Source organism: Pithys albifrons, chromosome 1 (genome assembly GCF_047495875.1).
Source record: "Pithys albifrons albifrons isolate INPA30051 chromosome 1, PitAlb_v1, whole genome shotgun sequence".
Classification (NCBI taxonomy): Eukaryota; Metazoa; Chordata; class Aves; order Passeriformes; family Thamnophilidae; genus Pithys; species Pithys albifrons.
In genome coordinates, this window is record NC_092458.1 from 12670378 (window position 1) to 12689256 (window position 18879).

The window sequence follows — 18879 nt, forward strand, 5'->3', positions numbered from 1 at the left end:
TGTATTGTATGTTACATCACCAGAAACTTCTGACCTCAGGGAAAAGATCTCAGAGACTTCAAAGCTTTTCCTTTCCCCCACCCCCACCTCTGAATCTGGTTCTTAAAAAAAGGGAAAACACAACAAAAAACCCCAACCCACCAAAATTTAAAAGTCCCTTCATTTTTTAAGGATTTTGCTTCTCATTTGTGAAAATCATGATCTGCATTTCCGCAACTACAGCTCCTCAAGTTTTAAATATTTACAATGATTTTAAAAGCTCAGTGTGTTACTTGGCTCCTTTCTGAACAATGCTCAAATAAGCAAGTCTTTAATTTCAGAGAAGAATCTTCATATACAGCCCTCCAGCTTGAATTTCTTTGCATGCGTTGTGTGTACAGGCGTTCTCTCTTGCAGGAGATTCTGTAGGGAAAGAACTAAATGCTTTCATGCTCCATGAGCAAATTGCCACCCCCACACTCCATCTTTAGAAATCAAAGGCATCGTGGCCTTCATCAGAGCAAAGCTCAAGCTCCTTTCAATTTTTCTGCAACACATTAATGACTTAATAGAGAAGCTGTGGATAAGGCTTTGCTATGTATTAAAAGATGATTTTAAAGATGACCACTTTAAGAGGAAAATGTTATTTAAACTTCATGCAAAATCACATAGAGCAGTTAGAAATCCAGTTAATAACCGCTCTTAAAATTTTTCTGCCTTCCAAAGCTGCCTATTTGATTGATTGATTGATTGAGAGAGAGAGAGAGAGAGAGAATGACTTCAAGAAAACACATCCATGTACATAATACAACACAACTGGTTAACAAACTGCAGCAAGTCTGGCTGGCCCATGCAGAAAAATGGAAGTTATAGCTGTCACATTACTTTTTAGCACAAAACTTCACTCAAATTGGCTGGCATAAACAGTCTCCTGCATGACAGCAAATCATAACCATGTTGCCTAGGGGCTTATAGTAGAAAGTGAACATTTCACAGGATAGCTTTTAGTACCAGAACACCATAAAGCCATTCCATATGTCAAAAATATATGAACTGCTGCACCAAGGAGACAAATCAGTCACCTATTTCCAATTACGCTTTTCATCAAGTAACTTAAGGGAAATAAAAGGGAAAATAAAATCTTCAATACATAAGCACATGATACTTTTATGACCATAACTACAGGAGACTGTATCTTACATTAGCTCTAGTCTCCCTAATCAACTGTTATCATTAACAGGGCCACAAGAAGATTGCTGGATTCAAGCAATGCAATGAAAACATACATATTTAGATAGTTTTCATTCTAATCCTCTTTACAGGAAAAGCAGTAAAATGAAATCAGAACACAAAAATTAACTACTGTGTACAAATTTCTCTCTTTCTCTCTTTACAAACTTTTCTGTGTGCTGTTCCTTCCACTTCCCTGTTTCAGTACCTTCAGAATCATGTTTAGGACTTTTTCCAGCTTCTCATGCTTGGTAAACACATTTAGGGGCAGAGGAGGAAACTTTCTCTAAGAAGAAACTACCCTCCAACACTTCCTTTTATCACTCCATGATGGCCTTGCATACCCCCAGCTGTCCCTGCATGCACATTAGAGAACAGATGTGCAAGGAGCAATTAAGCAAAAGTAACTTTACTCAGCAATAGGAAGCTGCAAGTAGAAAAAAAGGGAACTGTGAGGTGGAGTGGCCACCTTCGAGTTTAGAAATGGGTCTTCAAAATTCAGCTAACAGAAGTAGAAGGAGAATCCACGTTTTCAAGGGTGTGGAGAATGAGCAAATTGGATGGAGGACAAACAGGGCTGCATTACTGTAGCGTACTGTAAACCAAGCACAGGCTTTGGAGACAGTCCAGCACCCATTTAACGAGATTCAGCAGCTGCCAGTGAGCCAGAGTGCAGCATCACACCAACCTGCAGGACATGCACCCGACAGCCTCTGGGCTGCCTGCTGCCAAGAGTGAGGAATGGGGAGGCAATGGCAGGAGCCTGCAAGTTTTAACACTCTCATTTAGGTGCAACCAACCCCAAACTCCAAAATAATGCATTTGTGATGCTCTTAAAGAACCACATATCTCTCAGCTTAAGCAGTCTGAAAGTTTAAAATGGACAACAAGAGGGAGAAAGAGACTACAAGTGGTACAATATTATTATGCAACTGCCTTGATCCTGAGGTAAGAGTAAAACCTGGTTCAAAATTTCACTAGTTGGAGAGCTACCCTGTGCCATGGCCCTGTGTATTTAAATAAATCATTCTTGAAAGATCAAGCATCTACACTCTTGTATTTAATTTTGAAAAGGACATTTACACCCATGAGATGAATATTTTAAAAAAGAACAAGCCAGATGTATAAATGCTAAGAGATAACACACAACTGAAGATACTATATGTGAAACAGAGAAAATGTGTAACACCCACCAAAAGACCCAGCCACCCTTTTCCTTCCCTGTCTCTGTTCCCTTCAAAGGTTGAATTAAATAGCAATTAAAAAGACTAAGAAAAAATATTCATTATGAATCTGCAGAACTTCAGAACCATAAACTTAATATCTAAATTAAACAAATAAGTAGAAATTTTATAATGAGATTCAGCAGCTGCACTAACTAGTGTGTAAAAATGACAAAGAATAATTTGGGCTAGTACAGAAAAGTTGTGTTTTAGATGTATTAATAATCTTAGAAAGTGTCATTTCACATATGGACAAGAGTGATCTGGATGACAGACACTTCATATTTTTCGATGATTCTAAAAAAGAAAATTAAAATTTATTCCCACCAGAGGCTCTTGAACATTTCACTGCCATGAGACAAAGTCCTCACTTGCCTCATCACATCCTTCATAGAATGGTTTAAATCCAGATGATTTACAAAAGGAGTTAAAACCAAGGTGGAAAGAGTTGCTGCTGTGTGAAAATTATTCTGAGTAATAAAGACACAAAACTAAGAGTTCCTATCATTGAATGAATTCAGATTTAATGAATGCAACTTAACCCACAGGACAGCTTTTTCTGTACTTCCGCATATACAATGATGTATAACTGAAATGACTGCTATGCAAGAAGGAAAAGCTGGATTTCACAACCTGTTCTATGAACAGATAATCTCTGTACGTCATGGCAGTAAAAAACCCAAAACCAACCAACAGCACTAAAAATAAAATAAAGCTAAAAGAAAGACAGACCAGCAGAGGCTGGACAAGATACCCAACAGCATGGCTCCTCGTTTGCCCTGGTTTTATGTTCCCCAAGCATCTGCTAATGCTTCAGTCAAAAAAAGAAAACCTGCCTAGGCAGACCTTAGGCCTGTGTTCTTAAGCATCAACATCCATCAACTTCCATCACGTCCCAGTGATTCACACTGTCTCACAGCATGATATTTCTTTATCTGTTATTAGTCAGTCACATACACTAGGGCACTAGAAGGACATAGTGGTTCATGGCAATGAAACATGACCTGCTCTTACAAGTACTCAAAGAAAAGTAAGGAAGGTGAAAGGGGACTTCTCATATATGAATACATGCTGTTGGACTCTCTCCTCTATATGCATAGGAAGAGCCACAGTAGCATTTTCCCATTTTCAGACAAAATAGAAACTTTCTAACAGCCCAGACTGTACTTCATCATTGCCATATGACACATACAATGACAAAACTGGTCTGAAAGATGCCTTACTAAGCCATATCTCATGATAAAGAAATGTTAAGTATGTGGACCTGTTGGATCAAGTCCAGAGGAGGGCCAGGAAGATGATAAGAGGGATGGAACACCTCTTCTGCAAAGACAGGATGACAGAGTAGGGATTATTCAGCCTGAACAAGAGAAGGCTCCGTGAAGACCTTATTGTGGCTTTCCAGAACCTCAAGGGGGCCTACAAGAAACCTGGAGAGGGACTTGTTACAAGGGCATGCAGTGATAGGACTAGGGGGAAGGCCTTTAAACTGAAGGAGGAGAGATTTAGATTAGATTTTAGGAGGAAATTCTTTACCGTGAGGGTGGTGGGGCATTGGAACAGGTTGCCCAGAGAAGCTGCTGATGCCCCATCCCTGGAAGTGTAAAGATCAGGTTGGATGGGGCTTTGAGCAACATGGTCTAGCGGAAGGTACCCTTGTCAATGGCAGTCAGGGTTGGAACTGCATAGTCTTTAAGGTCCCTTCCAACCCAAGTCATTCTATGATTCTACTGCAAACAAAAAGGGCTTCAGGAGCTCATGCACTCAAAGTCTTTATTAACAGCTAAGAGCCTGTGAGCATGGACATTGGTTCTTCAGCTCTTCCTTTTGATGACAATGAAGAGCTGCACACAACTTGCTGAAAAGGGAAAATAGCAATTTTTAAGTTTTTTTTTTATTTCCAACTTCATGCAAATTCATTACCATTAGGAATTCAGGTATCTGAAGCATTACTTCAATCAAACTGGCATGTTCTGGCTACATAAAAAGCATGTTTTCTTCTCCCTTTAACTGAATAACTAACCTTCCTCAAACAAGAGCACTTAAACATTTAAATAGTCCTTGTTTTGCTTAAACTGGTATTAAACACTTGACTTTAAAAGCTCTTGAATAAAATGCACATAAAAATCGATAGTACAGTGCACATTACTTAAAAGAAATTATGCATTTTTATAATTTATTTTCTACAAAATATTACTTGTTAAGTCCTTCCATACATTAAAAACTGATAGAAAATATTTATTTGCTTTAGAAGAATTAATGTGAAAAATTACATCAGTTGTAGGTGAAATGCAAAGAGTTAGACCTCTTTTGCAACATAAAAAAATTGAAGATTGTTAACACATGCATGTAATGTTTGCCAAAGTCATTCTTTTACTGATTTCTAAGGACCCAGTTGCACAAGATCATACTGTTTCTTCATGAGAAAAAGGGTGAAAACATTTTGCTTATAAAGATATTGCCAGAACTATATAAGCCCTGCAATGACTGAGACATACCTGCCCTGCAATGTTCATTCAGGAAGAACTTCTCAATTTCACTGGAACAATGTATATAAAGCAAATTACATATATCAGTAATCTCATGAAGTTCAACAAGACCAAGTGCCAGGTTGTGCACCTGGGTCAGGGCAATCCCAAGCATAAGTACAGGCTGAGAATGGATCAAGACTATGCCTGGGAAGAAAGACTTGGGCCTGTTTGTGGATGAAAAGCTCAGTAATGAGTTAGCAATGTGCACTCCCAGCCCAGGGATCCAAATGTGCCCTGCACTGCACCACCAGCAGCGTGGCCAGCAGGGCAAAGGAGGCGATTCCCCCCCTCTAGTCTGCTTTTTTGAGACCCCACTTTGATAACTACATCCAGCTCTGGGGCCCCCAACATAAGACAGACATACACCTGCTGGAATGAGTCCAGAGAAGGGCCAGTAAGTTGATCAGAGGGCTGGAACACCTTCCCCCTGAGGACAGGCTCAGAGAGCTGGAACTGTTCAGCAAGAAGAGAAGGTTCCAGGGAGACCTTATAGAACCTTCCATTACTTAAAGGGGGCTACAAGAACACTGGAGAAGGACTTTTCACAAAGTCATGCAGCAATAGGACAGGTGGGGATGGCTAGCTGAAAGAAGGCAGGTTTAGACTAGATATCAGGAAGAAATTCTTCCATGTGAGGGTGGTGAGGCACTGGAACTGGTTATCAAGAGAGGCTATGGACTCCTGTCTGGAGGTGACAAAGACCAGTCTGGATAGGGCTCTGAGTAACACAACTAGTGGAAGGTCCCCTGCCCATGGCAGGAGGGTTGGAAATAGATGTTTCTAAGGTCCCTTCCAACTCAAACCATTCTAGGATTCTGTGATTCTAAATAAAGAACAGAAGTTTAAAATAGCTTTGTGACACAATGCCTGCAAGCAGAGTTCTGATTAACTATTTAAACAAATGGCCTTTTTGCTAGATATAAAACCCCCCAATCCTTCAAGTCTTTAATTTCAGTGGCTAAGTTCTCAGTTAAGCTGATACTAACACTGTATATTGGTACTGTATTAATTTGACACCACAGTAAAAAAACCCCAAAACACAACAAAACCAAAACATAGAATTTAAAGTTACTGGAGTTATGAAAAACTCCAGTATAGTTACTAAGAATATTTCCAACCTCTAATTTATTTTCCAATGTCTATTTTACATGAGAAACTAATTTGCCCAAACATGTATTGTGGATTGTTGGGGTTTTTTTACCCACTGCTAATTAGTCCATATAGATATGTATTCCTGACCCCTCTAGTAGTCACAAGACAGAAAACACTAAGAGAAATACCTATTAAAACATATATGTATGTTTTATATGTGTTATATACACACACACAAAAGGCAGTTAAATGCCTCCCTGACATCCGACCCTATCAGATCTCGGAAGCTGAGCAGGGTCAGCCGTTGTTAGTACTTGGATGGGAGACCTCCTGGGAATACCAGGGGCTGTAGGTTCTAGTCCTGAGGACTTGACTGTCACCGTCCAAGCTCTCTCGGCCGTGGCAGATGAACCTGAGGAGTTAAAGGGTGGGGCCAGTTCTGCACACGCTGTACCTCACCTAAAAAATCCACTGCGCAGGCTCGAAGGACACACCCACATGCGGAGAGCCCTTCCCAAATCTTCCTTCGCAAAGTCTGGCCATGCATCCATGCAAACATCCATATGTGTATGATATCTATATTTAAACCCATATATAAATGGCCTACCAGCCTATTTGTAAATTTTTTTCCATTTGACTCGATTCAGAAGTCATAAGATCATTCACATTCCTGCATTGCTGAAGGTCCTCCTTCTTCCTTCCACAATAATTTGCTGCTGCACCACCTGGTGAGCATGGAGCCTAGATATTCATTAGGTCTTAAAATATGAGTTTCCTTATGAAGAGCCTAGTAAGGAACTTGGGAATCTCTCTATAGGCTCCTGTTTCTGGCTTGTCAGAGATTTTTCTAGAATATTACACTCGGCATTTAGGTCAACTTAGACATTAAGAAATTATTTTACTTTGGTTTTGTATGGTAAAGGCTGATCCTCTGTCTTCAAGAACTCAACTCATACAGGAGTAACTACTAAGGTATGAAAGAACTGAAATAAACATTTTACAGTGTTTAATTAGAGTTGAGTCATGTCCCGGTCCTACATTGGACATGCACATGCTCTTGGACTTGACACCTATTAAATGTTGAAATATTTTCTGCCACCTGTAATCTCATGTATCCTTTTTCACTTTTTAAAATTATGTAACTTTAATAGACATCACAGTAGCAAATTAACAAAGCTAGAACTTGAATGTTCTTAGAAACTAAATAAAAGCAATGGCTGTAAACATCTCTCCTAACAGATGAAAATCTTCAGAATTAGATCATAAAGCATGATTCTTTTGATGCAGAATTACTTTTACATGTGCATGTCATATTGCAGGAGGCCACAGACTATTGATCAGAGCACACCCTTCCCTCTTTAACCTTTTGAAAGTATGTCAGTTTAGAAATTGTGGAGACTTCTACAGTTAATTTTACAATCAGTATAAGTAATTTTACAAATGTAGAAAGAGATATGTTTAAATAAGCACTGACTTTACATTTGTAAAAAGGTAACATTTTGTAATTAATTTGAAAGAGTAGCATCATTACAAATAAAAAAGCACCAATTTTTACAGATCAGAAGAATTGTATTACACTTTTAAGTCATCCTAAAGTTAAGAGCACATGTAGAATCACATGAAACCTCAGTATAAAAACACTCATTTCATATCACATGACTGTTTGTCTCCCTTCAAGTTCATAACAAGAGTGGTTTGGTTCTTGAATGGAAGATGATAATGGCTGCTATGGACCAGGTCTTTCTCTTCCTATAAAAGTAATATCCCAAATTATTAAATGATGCAGTTCAGAAGAACACATTGCAGCTCCTCTTAAAAGGGAGATGAAAAAACCTGAATTCAATGGAAAGTGCTCAGTAACCTCAGAGGGGAAAAACAGACCTCAAAGATGAAAGAGGTTCACAAATTATCTTCAACTCAACCCCTGCACATTTAATCCCCACAAATGCTGAAGGGCCAGTGCTGTGTCCAGTCTGGTCACACTGGCTCTGGTAGTACGAAGGCAACCATAGCACACAGGCCTCAGTAGCACAAAATAACAGCTGCCAGCAATTAATCCAAACTCAGATTTTAAAAGAAAGTACTAAATATGACCACAGAGAGTACCTTAGGCTTGGTTACTATTCAAGTTCTAGAATATACCATGAATTAGGTAGATTTGCTAGCCATTTGCAAACTGCTAGCTTTTAAATATAGAAAACTAAATGCCTTAGGGCAGCTCAAAAATCATAAAATCAGTTCATGTTATCATGAGTCCAGTTCCTTTTAAGCACAAGAATGCCTTGTTAAAAAAAAAGAGCACATGAAAATACATATTCTTTCCCATAGGCAGACATTCATCATCATGCAGTGGTAGTTCACAACACAGGAATTAAAAGCCCAAATCAGGGATTTTATTTAGTTAGCTATTTGAATACAGAAGGCATATCAAACCCTCTGCATATCAGTGTTCAGATTGCAAGAGACCATTTCACAAAACCTGCTGTACTGCGGTAAAATGGCCAAATACTATGTCTGAACTAGTATGTCAGAATAGGCTCCAGCTTAAAAGAAAAGTTACTGCAGCTGGTGCCCAGTCATGTGATTTTCATGGATTCCGTGATTATAAAGCAAGAATTGTGCTGCACAAACACTGCTAAAATGCTGGCGTAGGAGTATTATTCACATGCTTTTGTGACTCGGCTTCAGCACTGGTGGAGGGAAATCATTTCACTTGCCCAGAGATGCTGCCTGCCTACAGCGGCTTGTCTGCTCCCGGCTGCTTGTGCTGCCACCTCCCCCTCTCCCTTCTCCACCTTCCTCTCCCTCCAGCACATCATCCCTCACGCGTGCGCACACATTCACACCCTCCTGGGCTATTCGTTGTGAAATCACTACGGTAAGTACAAAGGGCCGCAAAAAATTAGAAAAATAGCAGATGGTCTCTTCAGCTGAGCCAAAACACAATTGTATAAACGCACAAATAAATACTGATTCTTTACAAGATTTTACAATCGCAAGAGTATGTCTTTGCTACAGCTCATAATTTTCTCTCCCCTTGAGAGATTAATGCCACTTACAGAACCAAGGAAAGCCCACAGGAAGTCCTTTTTGTGATACATGTGTTCCTTTTGTTACAAAACCCGGAGCTGTCAGACCCGGTGACAGCAGCACCGTGCACAAGCTCAGCTCAGCTCAGCAGCCGCAGGATCAGTGACCGCTGAAATCACTGCGTACACCACCACGGGCCAGGAGGAGGGCAGCCCCCTGCCTGCTACACATTTAAGGGATTTAACTACATTGTACATACAGCTGTACATTTGAAAAGGGTCTGAAAACACTGTACAGTTTTAATTAAAGACAAATTAACAAAGAAAATTGGAACTCATCAAACAAATTTTAGTGGCTTCTATTCATATACTGCATTCTGTAAAGGTGCAATAAAAATCCAATTTACAGCATTACTGTGTTCCTGTCCCATGCTGTCTTGACCAAGGATAACACTGACAAGCTCTTTTGGGAAACCCCAAGTTGCCCACTCGTCCCCAAAAAGACCTGTAACTATCATTTCATGTGCACAAATAAGAATCATCTGCCTCCAAACAAACTGTAATATGCTCAACACTCAACAATTTCTTCAAGATCACACTACAGTCCCCATAAATTTCAGTCCCAACATTGGTTCTGTCATACACATTGAAGTGTGTGAAGGAGAGAAACAAGGAAAAAAGACATTGCAGGAACTCTGAAATCATCATAGCAAAACTTCCAGTTTGAGTCAGGAAAAGATCAGATCAGAGTTGTCAAAAAGAAAACTTTTAAAGACAAAAATTAAGAAATATTTACCTTACAGTGCAGTTCCTTTCATCCAGTTTGTTGACTTTAGAGAAAATACACTCCCCATCTTCCTTTAAGTCCTCTGCTTGTCTCCTTACTTCAACTGAGACTTCCTAAAAGTGGTTTATAGTACAAGTAAGAGACCAAGTCATCATGTTTCAGACTCCCAAAAAATCTGTGATTATGGAACCTCTTATTTGTGGGTTTGCTCTGTCTGAATATACATGAAGTCAACAGCATAGCATGTTTGAAGCCTGTTTGGTTTTAAGCAGTACAGTATGCTCTGTGACCTCTTGCACAGCACTCCCGACCTGGCTGTGCTCGCGTTGCTGCTCTGCTTTGCTGAGCTATAGAAGAGCTGAACATTTACACAAAGTTTTGCAATTTCCATTTGGCAAAGACAAAAAAAAAAAAAGTGAGGCAAAGAAATTACAGAAGAGTTGCTCACATTTTAGAAGATGCAAGTACACACCAGCTTTTGAATCCCCGTGCTTGTACTTTAGTTTCTCAGTAAAACACACAACATTGCTGTTCCAGAATGTTATTATCTCACTGTCTTCAAACAACCCCACCCAAAGCATAGCTTTGCATTACAAACACTGAACCTACAGGAAATTTAATTGTGCATTAGCAATGGAATAATCTGAATCATATATGCAAAACAACATCTTTATTTACTTCAATCTGTTGTAAGCACCTCCAATGCACTTATCACCATATTTTCCAGGTGCCTAAACAGGTGTCTGCGTTTTGCCCCAGGAGGCCTATACTGAACTTAAAGGCACTGACTAATAAACCAGAAATGCATACAGGGAGTAGATGATATGATTTTTCTGCTGAGTAGGCAATTATTTAATAATTTAGTGGATTTAATTTTCAAAATAACTTCCAGGTGAATATTTTCAGTGCTTGGAATCTTTACCCTAGCAAATTATCTGCATATTTAAGTCTACACATAGACTTAAAAAAATAACTTGTGCAAAACTTCAGGGAACAAAAAACCTACAGAAAGACAGTGCACAACTTTTAGGGATCAACATTTTTGTTTCTTTTTGAGCTATTTTCATTCTAGTCCATGTCTACACACACAGAGGTGACATGTGTATGCATGTATGCAATGCTTTTAAAAAGCAAGGGGAAAAAAATAAGGAAAAAATAATATAGAATATAGACAACAGCATTGCTTCCAATCTTTTCTTCCATAAGGCAAAGTCCAACACAAGTTGAACGCATTATGAGTCCTTCTACGTACAATCTTGTAGCAGCTTGAACAGTTTTTTAACAGAGAACTAAAGAGACTTAGTTTCTCTGTTTACTTGCAGTGCCACCTGGCAACCATTCCCTGGCCTGCTCAGTTAAAAATTAACTTAATATTTACTTGCAAGTTGAACAGATATTTGGCATCTCTAAGGAATAAACATATACATCTTAAATCAAGCAAACTAACATAAAGCAACACTCTAAGCAGTTACATTTGTTGCTGTAGTGGAACTTAACAGGTATATTTGTAATCTCTAAATTTTATTAGGCAGAAGTTTGTCCTATGCAACTTTTGCAGCAAGCAAGTTTAGAAGAGGAAATCCATGAAAACTATTAGACCATTAATAAATTAGACAAAAGTACACATTACTTCCCCTTGCAACATTTTTCTTTATAGTGTCAGAGATTTGAAAAACTTAAAATGGGGAAGACAGCCACACCAATGAAAAAATAACTGTGTGAAGATTGCTCTGATCCTCCTAGATCTCTACTGTAAGAAAAGAGGATATTGTCAAATCAACCTCATTGTTTTTTCCATCTGGCTACAAACACACAAGAAATTACTTGATCCAATTGCTCTTGTGCAGTAAAAATTTTAATTTTCCTCATTTTACATATGAGAGCTACCTCTCTCAAAAGGCAAATATGGTATTATATTGTGTTCCTAAATTGGAAATTTTCTTTAAAAATTTCTTTCCCTTTCCACTCCTCTTCTGTTCCCCACCACCTTGGGCAATTTAGAGAATAATGCAAAAGACACTTGTACCTGTTTGTAGAAATCAGTGGAAGGGGATGATCTAGACCTCTCATGGGTGTATTGGGATTTCCCATGTTGTTCATGGCCTGCATCAAGGATATTATCAGCTGAATGGTACCTTCCAGAGCTCCTTGGCTCTATTGGCTTCCTCTGCTCCTTCCATGATGCCTCATACTCTGCAAAGGTTCCCAGGCGCTGTGGCTGTGCAGACTTCACAATCCTATCAGCAGCCTTATTGCTGCTACTATGGTGCATGCTATCTTTTGAAGCATGAGCAGTTTCAAGTCCAACAGAGGCCACCCAACCCCTTCTCTCATACCACAACTCCTCTCCCACTTGTCCACCGTGAGCTTTCCTCTCAGGCTGTCCCTCTGCTAGACCATGGGGAACTGGTTTCTGTGATGATTTTCTAGATGCAGGTTTACTTGTTTCTTCAAAAAATTTCCACCTATCTGCAAATGAGCCCAGGGCTGCTTCTGATATATTTGGACGGCAATGAGCATGACACTCATCCTCTGACATACCCACCTCATTCATCTTCTCTGGTTCAGAGTAAGACTTCAGTTTTTGCTCTGTTGTGAATCTCTTCCTGGCTCCAATGCGAGAAACTTGATGAGTGCCACTCCCTGTAGGGTTTGGTTTACCTTGTGTAGCCTCGAAAAATCCAGATACATCTTCAGAAACCAAAGTCAATAATGAAGAGCTGTAACTACCAGTATTCTGCTCAGGTGACCTGGGGAGATATTCAGCAGGGCTGGGCTCCAAGTCCCGGCGTTTGAAGGACGTCGCTCTCAGAACCCTGGCCTGTGCTTCCTTGAGGTGATCTTTGTAGGTGCTGGTAAAGTTTGTGTCTGGGGAGGTGGTGGCATTCTCTGCTGAATCTGGTTTCCAGGTCTCATTGCACTCCTCTGCTTCAGATGACCCTACTAATGTTGCAGTACTTCTACTTTTCTGCAGCTTTGCTCTTCTCATTTGGATCTCATTTCTCAGGGTTGTTGCAAAACGATCACTCCTTCGTGCCTGTTTAGACAAGTGAGTGTCAAATGGGGCCTGTCGCTCTGTTCCCACTTCAGGGTTGTGGCCAGACTGCTTTTTCCCTTCCTGAGCTAAAGAGTGCAACATTGGGGTCTTCTGAGGAGAAATCTTGCTACTCTCATCTTTCCCCCACCTAAAATCTTTCTGAGCTGATCTGTTTTCAGTGGTAAGGACACAACCCTTTACATACTCCTGCTGACCATGCCTGGTTTCACTTTCCTCAGAGCTGCTCTCAGAGTTTTTCTTTTGTCCAGACTTTTCAGTATGATTGGGCTTTTTAGCTTCTCCGACTACATCCCACTCTCTGTCCACTAGGTAATGACTACTGTTCTCACACCTCTTCAGTGAAGATTCAATAGATTGTTGAGGTAGATAATATTTGGGGGTTTGGGCCATTGTGATAACTGCAGGATTTTCGTGAGGTCCAAGCAATACATCAGTCCCCACTGCAGGTTTCCAGCTGTCATCCTTGAGTTGTAGTGGCTTTGAGCTTCCCTGAGCAGGCTGTTTTGCTGTCACACAATAATATCGACTTTGTCCAGTGTTGTCCACCTTCTGTTCAGCAGCACTGTTCAAAGAGCAAGTGTTGAGTAGACTGGCTTGGTTAGGACTGTAGCCATGAAAATGATCTGTAGATAACTCCTGAATGCTACTGTAGGACAGATAATGTTGTTGATCTTTAGGTGCAGCTAAGACTCTTGCACTGTGAAAAAAAGTGCTTTCATCGCTGTACTGGTGCTGGTGGTGGTAACTGTAAGCAGGCTGTGCAAACCGAACGTCGGTGCTGGACAAGGATGACTGCAGCCTGTTCACACTTCCTGCATTACTATTGTACCTTTCACCAGTTGAAGAAAAAGCATGCTCTGAACTGAGATCAGATTTATAATTTGAGCTGCTGATTCTCTTGTCACATGCTCTGGAGAGCCGCCTCTGCTGCTCCACAGTTTCCAAGCTCCAGTCATTCCTGGGCTGAGATCGGTTCAGGGCTGTAAAGTGCTGCGTGCTGGCACCCTCTGAGTACACAGGGCCATGGGCTTTCTCATGGCCTTTGGTAGCAGCAAAGCTGTCACTACGAAGAGGTGGAGGTGGTGGGGGAGGAGATGAAGACTTCTTCTTATCAGGAACATGCCAGACAGGTCCAAAACTGGATCTTCCAGAGCTAGTGAGCTTGCTATCTGGATGTTCCTCTATTCTAGGACTTTTGTTATTCTCATATTGGACGGGAGCTGGCAAATACCCAGGTTTGTCCTCTGTTCCACAGCTGTCATTCAAAAACTGGCCAGACTTGCTTCCATGCTTAGCAGTCTCCCAGTGGCCCACTTTGTATAGCATGTTCTCTGTTGAAGAAGTGTCTGCATTGGACAGGGTGTGGTCAGGAGTGCTAGAACTTGTGGAGAAAGACCCATAGGCTGAATCCCGCTTGCTTTGGCTCCCTAGGTGATCAATGCTACTATTAGACCTTGCAGAAGAAAGTCTTCCATACTGGGTTACTTGTGGAGTGTGGTCCCAGCTGTCCATACTTCCCAAAGAGCTGAATTGGTCAGAAGTTCGATATAGACTTGACTGCTCCCACGAGTTCGACAGGTCATGAGAAGAACAGCTACTGTAGGAAACAAAAAAAAGTGTCTGAATAAATAAATGAGTCAAAAAATGCCACAACATAACAAATATATAGCCACCCCTTTTAATAACATTGGTTAAGATCCACCTGCACAGCAGTTAACAACAAACAACCTAATAAAATTGAAAGTTTGAACACAAAGTCAGGGCTTCACCTTTACACTCTGCCACTGACTCAAAGCTTGAAACCTTAGTAACTAACTCAACTTTCCTATGTAAGTTCAGTAGGTAATGTGAATTTAACACTTTGAAGGTTCCCCTCTCCTTCTGCAACTTGTTGATTTTGCTGATTTTGCTTTTTTAAAAAAAGTAGTTTGAGCTCCATGAACTCCCTCTTTCCCAGAACAAACAGTAACCTATTTTTCAGCTTATTTTCCAGGCACCCAGATTCTTCCAGCTATTAATGTAGTTCCCTCTTCATCTCTGTAATGTCACTCTAAACGTCTTCAGCCCATAAAGTTATTCCCTTATCATAAAGTTATTCCCATAAAATTATATCCAAATCTGCCTGTTCATTTGATACTTTTAAGCAGAGGTTCACTAAATACATTTGTCTCAAATGCCACCACTTTAGTTGTGAGCCTGCACACGTACCTGATCAGTGTGGTTTCAAATCCCTCTCAGACTGACACCCTTATAACAGTATCATTCAATTCCACCCAGTTCCACAACACTGAGAGGAAAACTTCAGGAGGAGATGCCAGAGCAACTAAGTTCTGCATGGCCAGCCTTCAACTTCTGACCTTCCTTCAAGAATCTTTACTGCTACCAGTTTCTCCCTGCCACTCTTTCCTTTAGAGAAACAACATCTTTGACACTGTACTTTCTCTAGGTCTTTTGCCAAGGACACTATTCCAAAATCTTGCTGCTTCTTTTACTTTCCTATCCAACCAGCTTTCACAGAATCAGCTAGATTGGAAAAGACCTCTGAGATCATCAAGTCCAACCTTTGACCTAAAACCAGCTTGCCTACTCAGTGCCACATCCAGTCTCATCTTCAATACATCCAGGGACGATGAATCCACCACCTAACTGGGCAGCCCATTCCAATGTTTGATCACTCTCTCTGTAAAGAATTTCTTCCTAATGTCTAGTTTAAACCTCCTCTGGCACAGCTTAAGACTGTGCCCTCTTGTCCTACTGCTGGTTGCTTGGAAGAATAGACCAACCCCCACCTCACTACAACCTCCTTTCAGGTAGTTGTAGAGAGCAGTGAGGCTTCCTCTCCTTTCAAGGCTAAAAAACCACAGGCCCCTCAGCGACTCCTCATGGGACTTGTGCTCCACACCCTTCACCAGACTCATTGCCCATCTTTGAACCTGCTTCAGCACCTCAAAAACCTTAAACTGAGGGGCCCAGAACTAGACACAGTACTCAAGGTACAGCCTCACCAGTGCTGAGTACAGGGGCAGAATCACTTCCCTGGTCCTGCTGACCAGACTATTCCTGATACAGGCCAGGATGCCATTGGCCTTCTTGGCTACCTGGGCACATGCTGGCTCATGTTCAGCCTGCTGTCAATCCAAACCCCCAGGTCCTGTTCTGCCTGGCTGCTCTCCAGCCACTCTGTGCCCAGCCTGTAGTGCTCCATGGGGTTGTTGTGGCAAAAGCGCAGGTCCAGGCCCTTGCTTTTGTTAAACATCATCCCATTGGAACCAGCCCATCTATTCAGCCTGTCCAGGTCCCTCTGCAGAGCCCTCCTACCCTGCAGCAGAATGATGCTCCCACTGAACTTCGTGTCATCTGCAAATTTGCTAATGGTGGACTCGATCCCCTCATCCAGAGATCATCAATAAAGATGTTAAGCAGGACTGGGCTCAACACTGATCCCTGGGGGACACCACTAGTGTCCAGATGCCAACTGGAGGCAGCTCCGTTCACCACCACTCCCTGGGCTTGGCCATCCAGCCAGCTCTTATCCCAGCAGAGAGTGGACCTGTCCGAGCCGTGGGCTGCAGCTTTTCCAGGAGCATATTATGGGAGACAGTGTCAAAGGCTTTGTTGAAGTCCAGGTAGACCACATCCAGAGCCTCATCGATCAGGCAGGTCGCCTGGTCATAGAAGGAGATCAAGCTGGTCAGGAAGGACTTGCCTCTCCTAAATCCATGCTGGCTGGGTCTGATTCCCCCATCCATCCTACTGGTGCTGTGTGATCACACTTAGGATGATCTGTTCCATAACCTTGCTGGGCACTGAGGTCAGGAATTTTGATCCACTTTCTTTCATTTCTTTTCTCTCTCCCAGCACCCATCTCCTGTTAATCCAACACACTGATGCTGAGAGGACAGTCTTCCCAATTATTCTCATCGTATCTCCTTGTTTGAACTCCTGCTTTTATGTACCAAATTCAAATTCTTGCACTTGCATGAAAAGCCCCTTGGTAGAAATTCCAGAATTATTCCACTTCCCTGTAGCTATAATTATATTAAGCATCTATCAAATCCTGTGCATGCTAGCAATGAAAGTAGTCCACATAAAAAATACAAAGAGTGATACAGATCTTTTCTTCTGTCAAAAATATTGCAAAAGTCAACTCAACAGTTCCTTGGAATTCAGTACTAACAAGAGAATTGCTTTTCCCCCCTCTATTACTACAGCTTTTTAACTTTTTTTTTTAAATACATGGTCAAAACCAATTTATATGGCCTCATCTTATGAATTATTTTTGGTTTTATTTATTTTCAGCATTTAAAATGTCTTGCTGAATCCCTAAAAAGGTCTTAATTGTCATCTTAGGCTGATACTGTGTTTCCTGCAAAAAGTATCTTGGCCATTACTAGGATTTTCTTTGCCAATAAATAATGTAAAACAGGTATTTCTAAGAACTGCTCTAATTTTCCCACTCTCTTCAGCACTAAGGAGATCATTGAACTGTTAAGATTGGAAAATATTCTCAGGATCATAAAATTCAACCAGATACTTGGCATTGATTAAAATAAAGATTACTTGTGCAAAAAAGCCTCAATTTACAATTTACAGGTCTCATGTAAATCTGCTGGTATCAAATGTGGGGTACAGACCATCAGCATGAGAGGTTAATGCCCTGCTAGAAAATGCCAAATGGAAACTCAGCAGATGCAACAAACACTTCAAAACAAGGACAGGAAGATTTCTGATGGCATGTTACTGCAAAGCATGGCCTCCTGTGGTCCTTAACTACAGGGCAATCCTATGAACCCTGACATAGAAGAGAGTCCAAAAGCCAATTCTCTGCCTCAGCCTCGCATCCCAAGGTATCCTTCTCTCAATGGCTTTTTTAGAGAAGATTCAGAAAAGCATCTACACTGCTGGTTGAAGTCTGGCAGGTGAAGTCCAGGAATAACCTACAAACACCATCCGTGGCCACTTTGGCCAATAACCACCCCTCCCAACCCTGGGGCATGAGTTTCTGCTTCTGGGCCCTTACAGAAATGACAATATCTCAGCAAATCGGACCACATTCAACTGCAAGGGATTACAAATTGGATGTACCTGACCCTAACTGCTTCAAAACCTCAGTTTAAGCAGCCTTCTCAAAGCATTCTTGCCTCACAGCCACATTTGTAAGGCAAGAACAAAGTAAAAGAGCTTGTTGGCTTCAACTGCACAGCCAAGGGCACAGAAAAAACCCCAAAGCCTGTTGGGTCCTGTATTATAGTATATCCTGCTGGAATTGAAAATGCAGGGTTTAAAGTTTCAACAACTTAAGGCACTTCATATATACACTTCCCAGAAAGGGTGCCTGGCTTTAGTTTAGGATGGGCTAGGAAAAAAGTCTGCATCCATGGTATGACTTCTGTGAAAAAGACAAGACCTACAGAGGGAAATTAATGTACCAAAATCTTTAACTCTCTAGCCTTGCATGAGAGGCGCCTAGACCTAGCCTAGTGCTCTCAAGACAGCTTACAGTTTTTTAATTAAAGTCACACGATAAAAACTCCCTACATATAATGCCGGATGTGGAGGGCTGGACTCCAGAGCTACCCTCTCCCCCGTATACTCTGATACAGTCTCTTCTGGTTTATCTGTCTTCCCCTAACTTCATTCACCTTCTCAAAGGTTCAAATTCATCAGGCTGGCAAAACAAACAAAAAAACCCCCACAACTCAAAAAAAACACCAAAACCAACAAAAAAAAAACAACAACAAAAAAAACCCCAAATCAAGTTGCAGATACCTAAATCTAACACGTACTTAGGCAGTAAGGACAATCTTCAGGGGGTTGTTTTGGCCAGCTGTGCCCCACTCAATCAACACAAAAAATCCACATATATCCTGCTTAAAAGAGAGCAAAAGCACCTCTCCCCCTAAATGAACTCTCCATGCTTTACAAGTCATTTAGAGAATTTTACACTCAG

General features: G+C 41.1%; 1 protein-coding gene across 6 annotated transcripts in view; it reads right to left on the reverse strand.

Moving 5' to 3' along the window:
* The window catches only part of SHROOM2 (shroom family member 2), a 123283-nt gene that overhangs the window by 25788 nt on the left and 78616 nt on the right, over positions 1-18879 (reverse strand). For 3 of the 6 annotated variants that reach the window (XM_071563940.1, XM_071564284.1, XM_071564111.1), the window contains 2 exons: positions 11898-14523; positions 9881-9984 (listed from right to left, as the gene is read on the reverse strand). In XM_071563940.1, the coding sequence (XP_071420041.1) occupies positions 9881-9984; positions 11898-14523 (2730 nt within the window). Of the gene's footprint in view, positions 1-9880; positions 9985-11897; positions 14527-18879 lie in introns of all 6 variants that reach the window. The other 3 variants (XM_071563854.1, XM_071564026.1, XM_071564197.1) reach the window with 2 other exon arrangements.